Source organism: Convolutriloba macropyga, chromosome 10 (assembly GCF_964194025.1).
Source record: "Convolutriloba macropyga chromosome 10, txConMacr16.3, whole genome shotgun sequence".
Classification (NCBI taxonomy): Eukaryota; Metazoa; Xenacoelomorpha; order Acoela; family Convolutidae; genus Convolutriloba; species Convolutriloba macropyga.
Genome location: NC_134477.1, coordinates 4,275,532 through 4,287,708, shown reverse-complemented (window position 1 = coordinate 4,287,708; position 12,177 = coordinate 4,275,532). Strand labels below are relative to the sequence as shown.

General features: G+C 33.3%; 1 protein-coding gene across 2 annotated transcripts; it reads right to left on the bottom strand.

The window, feature by feature from the left end:
- Nucleotides 1-1,053: 1,053 nt before the first annotated feature.
- LOC142348389 (uncharacterized) lies at nucleotides 1,054-11,937 on the bottom strand. 2 transcript variants are annotated; one of them, XM_075399722.1, is made up of 3 exons: nucleotides 11,159-11,937; nucleotides 4,927-5,351; nucleotides 1,054-1,539 (listed from the first exon to the last, which is right to left on the bottom strand). In XM_075399722.1, exons 1-3 carry the CDS (start codon nucleotides 11,931-11,933, stop codon nucleotides 1,231-1,233), a joined length of 1,509 nt encoding a protein of 502 aa, XP_075255837.1. In that variant the 5' UTR covers nucleotides 11,934-11,937; the 3' UTR covers nucleotides 1,054-1,230. The 2 variants fall into 2 exon arrangements, with proteins under 2 accessions (XP_075255837.1, XP_075255838.1); XM_075399723.1 differs by having other exon boundaries at nucleotides 4,927-5,336.
- Between the last annotated feature and the right edge of the window lie 240 nt (nucleotides 11,938-12,177).

Sequence of the window (12,177 nt, the reverse complement as noted above, 5' to 3'; positions counted from 1 at the left end):
ATCATGAACCGACAGCTTCCGTAACTTAGGGAATAAAGCTAAATCTTCGAAATCAAAGCTGGAAGACAAATCAAGTTTAGACAAATTAACGTAACCGATAAACAAATTTTTGATAGAAAGGGGTAACTTGCGCCAGGTAAGGGTAATGTGTTTTGAATACACTTTCAAGTCATTAACTAAAGATGGCTCAACAATTCCAGCTGATGAATTTTTATCAATTCCGTCAGTAAAATCGAAGAGGAGTCTTACAGCTCCTATTTGTAACCATTGGAATAAGTTCGATAGCTGAGACAACTCTGATACCGATTCCAAATCTGCGCATAACGTCACAACATTAGTAAAACAAAGTCTGTGCTCCTGCAATAATGGCTCAACCTCCGCAAAAGTTTGAAGAGAACAAGAAGTAATATACAGAGAAGAAAATTTCCAGTTAGTTTCGGTTCTCATGAAGTCGAGAAATTCAATCAGGTTAGATTTCGATACCGGGCTAGTCCAGCTAAGACCAGGAACAAAATCAAGAACCAAAGGAGTATCGTGAGTTACGTCACGCAGACGAACACACGTTGAGCGAAGATTTAAAATATCTGAAAGACAAGCTAGGAATCCAGTTGTTTTATATTTCTTCTTTCTCCGATTCAAGAGCATTCGAATTATCGTTTTAATTATATGTTCAGGTAAGCAAGGCAATGTAATATCAGTCGGTTTATCACAACGATCAGTGCTCATGCTGTATCTAAAAAACACTCCGATGATAAAAAATTATTTTTTTTAAATTTTTTCCGTTTGTGACCATTTTAAAACTTAATAATTAACCTCAGCATCAATTTTGAAAATTAAATAGAAGAAAGGATTTATATCATTATTAACAGCACATTCATTGCGTTGTTTTGAAGATTTCCACTCGACGGAAAGATAATTTTTTAATATATTTTTTGAGCATAAATACGGAGCTCTATTGAAATTAAAACCTTCTATGCATAAATTTCACCAATGTTAAAAAAGCCTCGCACGAAGCTATTACAAAAAGCACATTATCGGCTTTAAAAAATTAACTTTTTCTGTAAAATCAATTAAAAACCAGAGTAAACAAATCATACCAACACAAATCTGATCACAGAATCAAAATTCATTTCACTGGCTGTCCATCGATAATTTAAACTTAAAAATGACACACTAAAACGACTGTCTTGCGTTGAAAACCTTCATTGTCAATCATCGTTTGCAGTAACTTCAAAACTCCAAAGACATCCAGTTAGAACAGCCACGTTTCACACTCCAACCATATTCTTCAAGCATATTTATTTCGGCAAACAGCTCAGCGTCATCTGTCATTTTGTAGAACACAGTTTTGCCCAAAACTAAAAGCTTCAGTTTTTGATTTCTACAAAGTTCTTTAATTCTAAGAATGAGCTCGTTACAATGAACGTCATTTGAAGTCGCCTCGCCTTTAAACAGCAGACGAATTTTATCGATATCTTGCCCAGGTTCATTCGGATCATAACATGCCGAACTCATTGAAAATTCAGAGACATAGACGCTGGAAAAAAAGTGCTTCGCTTTAAGAAACTATCAATGAGTCAAGATACTTATTCCGAGAGGTGAATTAAACAGTAAAACGGATTTCAGAATCCAATTTAAGGAAATCGAGATTAACAGACCAAAATAGCTATAAAATAAGGCAGAACCTAGTTGGGCTCTTTTTACAGCCTTAAGGGGTTTGGGCTACTTTTCTGCGCATGAAATAGACTTACCTAGTTGTGACTAACCGACTTTATTATAAACCACTTCAATTATAAAGATGGTAAAAATCTACAACACCGGAGTCAACGGTATACACGTAGTATATAGTTCAGAATGCAGCTGGGTCAATTTTAATTACAAATGCTAATATTTTGCAATGTTTACAGCAAATATTAGTCAAGCAAGTTTAAAATCAAGAAAATGAAAAAGTTAGCTATGAAAACCAGTTCTACTTTTTTATTCATTTAATGACCTATATATCAATAAAATATCACTACACCTCTCTATTATTTACCCTCAAATAATCAGTGGGTATCAGAATTATTATCTTATAAACAATATACATGAATGGGGGCGCAAGATTCTGAGCTCTGGTTAGGCAACTTATGAGAAAACAATAGCACCGAGATCCCATTTGATGACTGTCTTCTTAATAGAATTCCCTTAGAGTGCTCTTGGCTGGTAACAAGTGTTGATGACAAAACACTTTAAATCTAAGAAATAATTACAATAATTCAATAGGCATCAGTTAAGATGCGCAATCACATTCAACAAAATAACAATAACTTAAACTGATTATAACAAGCACCCAAAAGCTCGGAACAAGAACTAACTACTTAAATTAAACTCAGGTCAGCTGCATAAGTATTGCAATGTTTGCTAGCACTTAAGCTAAATTAATACAGCTGAAAATATCCCAAAGCTTATAGCAGAATGATGAATGAAAGTCCGAGCCTCGCAATAACAGAAATTCCGAGCCTCACTCGATCAATCAGTCGAACTATGCCGATTATCTTTAGTTCAACGACAGCACCCATTCATAGCCTCGCGGTCAGTCGCTTCGGCAAAACACCGCAAAGAATTATAGCGATTAGTAGAGCTTCTCAATAAAGGCAAACTTTGGAGAAAAATCAATTGTCAACCAGCTCAAGATTAGAAATGTCAGCTCTCCGCTTATCGTGTGGACTAGTTTTATACTGAGCACAGAAAACAATTTGTCAAAGCAATCAGATAGGTCATAATGGCAGGAGGATATTTACTTTAGCCACCTGCTATTGGCTGGTATTCAAATAAATTTGAAAATTATAATTCTGCAAAGGACAATGCCGTCATAAGATGGCGCGTTGAATATCAACACGATGGCGCGTTGAATATCAAATGTCAGTCAAGATAGTGTAAAATCCTGAGCCAGATAAAAAACCTAAGAAAGCAAAATTTCTCACGATTTCTGGCTTGCATAGTGCGGTTTGAGAGTGTGGGTTGTTTCTTGCCTAATCGGGCTTGGTCTTTTGGTCTACATACTAACTACTCGGTAATATTCAACATAAATTAAAGGCTTCTACCTAAACTATTTACCTAAGACATTAGTATAAAAAATATCTCCATGTGATACCATTATTGCCAATGCCAGTATGCACAAAGCTTAGGGGTACCTAAGGCTGGTAATGATACCCACTTGGTAACAGGACATCGGTTGCTCAAAATTTATACAATTGGCCAAAAATCGGAAATTATGTGAAAACCTAATTTATTTCATTTATAATGGAAGTTAGCGACAACCAGCAGGTTCGCCTTTCCAACAAGCTACCCGCGATTTATATCCAGCTACTGTTCAAAATAGAACGCAATTTCCTATAATTTTTTACAAAGCCGTGGATGGCTCGCTATCTTTAATGCAATATTATATGATAAACTTCACAATAACAATTCAGTGAGGACAATTTTAAGAATCCAATCTCAATTTTATGAATCATGGTAACAATACGTATTATAACAGTTTGCACTAGAGGTCAACCAACAAGCAACTTTCATGTCTTGCATTGTGAATCATTCAACCTTTAGTACATCCGGGACTTCTAAAAGGGGGTAAACCCGATTGTACTAAACTTTTTCGCTCTCTATTTCTCGTTACACCTATTACTGTGCTTAATCAGGATGGTGCTTGTTTCCCTGTCTAGAATTTAATTCGGTTTTAAAGGTTGTCAGACGTGCATAGCTAATAGGTTGTCCCTAATTAGATTGATTAATTCTTAGCTCCACAAAAATATTTGCATGTCTTATCAATCGTCGTGAGCTCATTTAGTTACAATTTTACAGAGTTGACAACGGAAAAGATCCACAAAGGACGAACCGAAGCTAAAATGACAGAGGTAGACGTGAGGTTGAAACAATATTTTTCATTCTATTTCGGACAAGTTAATGGAGACGGTGTTTTTAATGTTTCATTAGTCTTCAAGTATGCAGCAAAAACTAGCTCTTTGAGAATCACTTTTAGAGGAGACGTCCAATTGAAAAAAAGGTAACACGCGACTGGAGTAAATTGAGATGCAGTTACTTGCGCTCTAACGTTCTAAGAGGGAGACCAAATTATACATTTTGCAAGAAAGCCAGAAATTCAAACGTTTCCCTGGCTATGGTCCGAGTTTTTGATATCGCTCCATAGTTTATTTATTTTTGTATTTTTTTTGTATTTTATTGTTTATAGTTTTATCTGACACAGAAATAATAACGCTTAGGTTATAACTCAATAACTTTGACACCACTTATTCTCAAATGATTTAATTGAACTTTTAAGGTCTCAGCAATTGATTGTATAGTTTTCTTGAAGCAATCGAAACTATAGAAATTGAGTGTTATCTAACGATTGAAAACGTTTGATTCTTGATCACTGCAGTCAGCAAATGCAATAGTTAGCAATGAAGACTTTGCCTACGCTTAATTTCAGAAGATTAAATTGACCAAGTCATCTTTTTTGCTCTTTGTCTTGCTTCAATTCCAGCCATTAATGAGCAAAGATATGCATTTGAGCTGCTTAAATGTATCACAACACGACTATTGATAAAGTTTTCTTTGATAGGACTCAATTTTAACAAACTTTGCGGAATTTCTGCGTCTTTACCGTCTTTAGTGTCCGTAATTTTCCCAGAGGGTTTTTAGTATGAGAAAAAAGATATTCCACATATATTAAACCACGTATATTAAGAAGAATCCCAAAACTTTTTTCTCAATCAGATGAGAAAATACGCTTAAAACGATCGATAGTATGATTCACTCGCAAACGACTGATCAAAAGTTACTCGAATTAAGAACATTAAATTTATTGGAAAAATGTAACCGTTTAACTATCTGGTTCTCTTTTTTTTGAATTCTCAATTTTGGAGTCGAGAAAAAACGAAACACTTTCCTCAACACTTTCAAGCTCTTCATTCCTTTCACGGCATTCACAATCGATTTCCATATATTGATGTTTGAATACTCGTCTTTCCGAGTAAACTTGAGAATCATTGCTCGCAAATTCAAAGAAGGCACTATAGCTTTATCATAGAGCGGTGATTTCGCAGGGTAGTAATCAACAATCAACAAATCAACATAAACAACAGATGAACATTTTGCAAAGTAAGGTAAGAAGTGGGAATCTGTTTTCAATGTAATACAAGCAGTAGGAAGAGAAAACATTTCTCCCTCCGGAATATCTCTGCTTCCCAGTCCAGAACAAATCGAGAAGTAAACAAGTCGTGGAAAACAAAGGTACAAAATTTCGGAGAAATCTTCTAAATTCTTCCATGAGGTAAAACTAATTGATAATTCGGTGACCTCTGTCTCAGGAAAAGCTCAAAAGTATGCTCTGTTTTAGCAAAAGTGCAGAAAGTCAAAACTGTTCGAATGAAAATATGGTCTAATTTTTCAAAAATTATGAGGCGAATGTCCGAAAAAGCAAATTACAATAATTTTTACGTTTTGTGGAAACTAGTGACGATATTTCTTCTCACTCTTGATGTTTCATATACCATTATCAACGCTGGAATATAGCACGCAAAACGTGGGAAAAAGTTACTTAGATCATAAAAAAAGGCTTTCAATTTGTAACTAGTATTCAGGGATAACTTAATCCACTTCCACCATTTTGAGCCTTCAGTTTTGCGATTATCCATAGTATAGTCTTTGAATTTGGTCTTAGATTAAAACTTTCGCACCCAAAATTTATTAGTATTTAAGATCAAATTCAAAGACTATGCTATGGATAATAGCGAAACCACATTGTATTCTTTATCTACCATTAGTATCGAGAGGGCATTTCTGAAATTAATCACCAATTAGACTTTCCTTCATTTCGGTACGGAGATAGTGTAACCGTGGAAAAGGGTGACGCTGAATTGAGTTACATATCGTGTGGAAACTGGTCAATTATGGCATCAAAATAGTTACCCCATCGAATATTGCCCAAGTTTTCGAGCTAGCCCCTAAAACACGCACCATGAAAAGTGAGTATACTTATATCCATCTTTGGAGCAAATTAAAACAAATTCGGTTAGTGCAACTAGTTTCCACACACACACGAAAAATTCCTTACTCTAATCCTGAAACGCGTCCGGAAAAAAATTGAACAATTCGAGAATACATATTTGGTTTTTTCTTAAGTGTAATCTTAAAACGTGAGTCAAAAAATACGTGACAAATTCGAGTATAAATATTATACATACATATATATATATATATTTATATATATATATATATATATATATATATATATATATATATATATTTCCTGTAAAATAGTTTTGATAGTGCGAAACAAATGTCAATGAATAAGTTTAAAACTGCTAGGTTTTTTGTCAAATTCGCCCTTGGGAATTTTTCAGCAAATTTTTTTAACGTTATAGAAAATGGTGCTCAAAGCTTTTTAAGAGAAATTAAAGTATGTCAATTTGTTTTTGGATGATGAAAGAAGTATTTCCTCTCAGATTGCACAACAGGAAACTTCGTCTTTTTCGTCGTCATCTTGAATTGATTTATCTTTTTCTCAAATGGATATTCAGTTTTCTGCTAGTTGGTTTCAACTAATGAACGGCTTGTTTTTTTGAGATTTTTAAAAATAAAGTCTCAATGTATTTTGCCAAAAAATTGGATGTTTATTATATATATATATATAAGGCTTAAATATATTGACTAAATGATAAAAAATATCCCAGTAGAACACAGAAAATTGCTGCAAAAGCTTTGTAGATCATCAGTCTCAAAAAGTTAAGGAGAAAAAATTAAAGACTCAAATTTTCAATCCTTTATTAATTACTGAGATGTTATATTTCTATAAAGAAAATGTACTTTGATGTTATAACCCATTCTCGAATAACCTTGAATTTTAGTGACATACACGTAGTAGACAATATATCTGAGTTGAAGTAAGGACAATTTATTAAAAGGGAGGAAAGTAGTGTAAAAAAAACTTAAGGACACAAAAACCATAGCAGGACTAGTTCTGTATTACAATTAAACGAATTAAAACACCTGAAGACAAGAGAATCGACCTCCTTAAGAGAACAGCCTCAGATAACAAACGAATTAAATACCAAAACGTCAACTAAACACTATTAAAATTGGTATTTCTTCTTTTTTCGTCTCAAATACCAATTTCAACGATGAAATAGCACGCAAAACGTGGGAAAAACTACTTAGATCTTATAAAAAAGGCTTTCAATTTGTAACTAGTATTCATGAATAAACTTAATCCACTTCCACTGTTTTTTTTGCCATTTTTTTGTCTTTTTAATTTCTTTGTGGTTCGTTTCTGCAAGTTTTGTGCCTGCTGTATAATTCCATTTTGTCTAATTGGTGATTAATTTCAGAAATACCCTCTCAATACAAATGATTGATTAGAATTGAATACAATGAAGTTTTGCGATTATCCATAGCATACTCTTTGAATTTGGTCTTAGATTAAAACTTTCGCACCCAAAATTTATTAGTATTTAAGACCAAATTCAAAGACTATGCTATGGATAATAGCGAAACCACATTGTATTCTTAATCTACCATTAGTATCGAGACGGCATTTCTGAAATTAATCACCAATTAGACTTTCCTTCATTTCGGTACGGAGATAGTGTAACCGTGGAAAAGGGTGACGCTGAATTGAGTTACATATCGTGTGGAAAATGGTCAATTATGGCATCTAAAATAGTTACCCCATCGAATATTGCCCAAGTTTTCGAGCTAGCCCCTAAAACACGCACCATGAAAAGTGAGTATACTTATATCCATCTTTGGAGCAAATTAAAACAAATTCGGTTAGTGCAACTAGTTTCCACACACACACGAAAAATTCCTTACTCTAATCCTGAAACGCGTCCGGAAAAAAATTGAACAATTCGAGAATACATATTTGGTTTTTTCTTAAGTGTAATCTTAAAACGTGAGTCAAAAAATACGTGACAAATTCGAGTATAAATATTATACATACATATATATATATATATATATATATATATATATATATATATATATATATATATATATATATATATATATTTCCTGTAAAATAGTTTTGATAGTGCGAAACAAATGTCAATGAATAAGTTTAAAACTGCTAGGTTTTTTGTCAAATTCGCCCTTGGGAATTTTTCAGCAAATTTTTTTAACGTTATAGAAAATGGTGCTAAAAGCTTTTTAAGAAATTAAAGTATGTCAATTTGTTTTTGGATGATGAAAGAAGTATTTCCTCTCAGATTGCACAACAGGAAACTTCGTCTTTTTCGTCGTCATCTTGAATTGATTTATCTTTTTCTCAAATGGATATTCAGTTTTCTGCTAGTTGGTTTCAACTAATGAACGGCTTGTTTTTTTGAGATTTTTAAAAATAAAGTCTCAATGTATTTTGCCAAAAAATTGGATGTTTATTATATATATATATATAAGGCTTAAATATATTGACTAAATGATAAAAAATATCCCAGTAGAACACAGAAAATTGCTGCAAAAGCTTTGTAGATCATCAGTCTCAAAAAGTTAAGGAGAAAAAATTAAAGACTCAAATTTTCAATCCTTTATTAATTACTGAGATGTTATATTTCTATAAAGAAAATGTACTTTGATGTTATAACCCATTCTCGAATAACCTTGAATTTTAGTGACATACACGTAGTAGACAATATATCTGAGTTGAAGTAAGGACAATTTATTAAAAGGGAGGAAAGTAGTGTAAAAAAAACTTAAGGACACAAAAACCATAGCAGGACTAGTTCTGTATTACAATTAAACGAATTAAAACACCTGAAGACAAGAGAATCGACCTCCTTAAGAGAACAGCCTCAGATAACAAACGAATTAAATACCAAAACGTCAACTAAACACTATTAAAATTGATATTTCTTCTTTTTTCACGTCTCAAATACCAATTTCAACGATGAAATAGCACGCAAAACGTGGGAAAAACTACTTAGATCTTATAAAAAAGGCTTTCAATTTGTAACTAGTATTCATGAATAAACTTAATCCACTTCCACTGTTTTTTTGCCATTTTTTGTCTTTTTAATTTCTTTGTGGTTCGTTTCTGCAAGTTTTGTGCCTGCTGTATAATTCCATTTTGTCTAATTGGTGATTAATTTCAGAAATACCCTCTCAATACAAATGATTGATTAGGATTGAATACAATGAAGTTTTGCGATTATCCATAGCATACTCTTTGAATTTGGTCTTATTAAAAACTAATAAATTTTGGGCGCGAAAGTTTTAATCTAAGACCAAATTCAAAGACTATGCTATGGATAATCGCAAAACCTCATTGTATTCAATTCTTATCAATCATTAGTATCGAGAGGGAATTTATGAAATTAATCACCAATTAGACAAAATGAAAACTTACAGCAGGCACAAAATTTGCAGAAACAAACCACAGAAAATTAAAAAGACAAAAAAAGGCAAAAAAAACGACGATTTTCATGAATGTCGTTGAAAAGTGATATCAAATTCAACAAAAACTTGAAATCTTAAGCATCTATTGTACTATCTATCAATAGAAAGCAACTATGTATCAATACAACAACATACAACATTAAAATTGTAGCACTGAACTTACACACCATTGAATAGACTAAAAAATTGGCTAATGGGATAGCAAATGAGACCTATCATTAATGAGACCACCGACACGGCAAAAAAAACAAAAAAGGCCAATCCAAAAAGCACTTATATTTCTGAACTCAAATTGCTCTCAAATTGTGAAAAGCGTCAGATATGAATGCAAGCTATTTAAAACCATCAGATACAGTTTTAGAGCACAGATATCTGTTATTATTGAGATAAAAGAAAAACAAAAAGAAAAACTCGCAAAATCTTAGATAAATCACTACTAAATTATGAAAACAGGTCGTATTAAGTTAATGAACACCTGCAGTTTTGCATTCAAACAAAAAACAGCTAAAACAAGTCAAATTGCCGCACATAAAAATTGCTGTAAAAAATCGGAATTCTGATTAAACGCCAGTTTCTCAATTCCCTTTAAAAATGCGTTGAAACAATGTCACGCTTTAAGACTACTCGCTTTTCGCTCCTCCTACTACTCCAGCGTGACAAAAATCACTATTCCAATTTGATTTTTTATTGAACAGAAAAGGTTCAAAAGAAGTATCAACAGCTCTTTAGAAAGACATTAATATTTAAATTTGAAGTGAACGTGGTCACATAGTCCTAACAAAAATCTTGATGACATAATAGAAGAAACGAAGACAAAACCAAAAATAGCTCGCTATCGCAGCTAAAAATAATTAGTTAGTGGCTCTTTTTGGTTTCTTTTCAGTTGTTGCAGAAAACTGCAAGGAAAATAAATTCCTGTCTTTCTAAATAAGGTTGTGCTGTTATATAACAAATTGAGTAGTTCTAGAAATTTATCACTGACTAAAATTGGGGACTAAGTTGCGAGCTTAAATTTGAAATTCACTTCATGTATCAGAAAAATAACAATACCAATTTTTCATTGCTTCAATTAGTTTTTTTCTGATGTGCTCTCGACTCAAGTATCCCATGTTTCCTCGGTTCTCTCAGATTCTGACAAATATCTATTCATTTCAACGAAAACACGTGATTTACGAGATCAGCTTCAGTAATAAGAGATTTTTGAATCTGTAAAAAATTTGTCAATTTTTATGAATGAAGTTTGACATGTGATTTTGTTAATAGAGAGATATTTACTTTTGGTTCTTGTGCGCTTTTGATTCATTAAGACTCTTCCTATTTAGAACGTTGTTCAAAAATCTAGAGAAAACAGAATTTTTTCCTCATTTTAACCTGGAATAAAAATAAAAAAATGAGCATTAAAGAGCTACAAAATGAAAATTGCTTTTTTCTCAACGCTGCATAAAAAGTGAGAGTCTGAAAAAAGTCAACCTCGCATATATTCTCACATTTTGAATAAAAACGTATGAACAAATAAGATCAAAATTAAGTCACCTGTGGGAGAAAGTTTTCATAAATTGTCACAATTTATTAAAAATTCTGCTCGTGAAGAAGAGCTTATCTCAACCAAGTCGATCGTTATGTACCGAATAGAAAAATTATTAATTTCCATCAAAAAATTGAAAAATGACACTTTCCATAGTTATTTGGCAGAAAATTAACACCAGCACGGCAGAGAAACAGAGCATACTTCGACGCTCGTGATTTGGAGTTTCGGATCTCAAATCCTTAACAGAAAGCTTGCGTAAATTGGGAAACAACTTCACATCTTCCACATTGAAGCTTGATGTCAACTCAAGTTGTGTTAAATTGGAATAGTCCAAAAATGTCTTTTTGATAGAGCGAGGTATATACTCCCACGCAGTGTCATCGCCCAACATATTTATGTGCAGTTCACGAACTAGTGTCTGCTCCACAAAATTAATGGGCGGAGCTTTTTGTGTATCACAGGAAAAATCGAAGTTGAGTTTAAATTCTCTAACACGTAACCACCCAAAGAATTCCTCCACCGCGTGCAAGTTCATGTTCAAAGGTATACCTATATCCACTCTGACGAACAGGGTGTAGAGAGCCCTGTAGTTTCTCAGCACTGGTTCAATCTCATCAAAATATTCCAGGGAACATGAATCGATTTGAAGAGTCGAGAATTTCCAGTTGCATCCCTCTTGCATGAACTTGAGAACGTCATTCAAGTGCTCCCAGTTCCGAAAACTCGGACATGTTTTAAGAACACATTTCAGTCTCAATCTGGTACTATTGACAACATTAAGCAAATAAGGACACGTAACACGAAGGGAGAGAATATCTTGAATGTATGGTATCAACATTGTGTCACTATTTCTCCCTGGGTGCACAAACTCGTATTTTCTATGATTCACAAGCATTCTGACAATCGCTTCAACGAAATCGATTGGCAAGCGTTCCCAATCAAAAATAGTTGGTTCACCAGAAATATCCCCGCTCATTTTATATCTAAAAGACACAATAATCGTCAGAATTCATATTCTCAAATGCTAATCATAGTAGCAAAAGATAGCAAGACAGGGGGGGGGGGGTGAGGGGGGTAAAGGACGTACGTAAGCACAAATGATAAGGTATAGCTTTTTTCATCGATTTTTCAAAGACTATGTATTAAGACTGGATATAGATAAAGTACATGAAAAGAAGAGTGAGAGAATACACATGTCAGAGAAGTCAAAAAGACTTCAC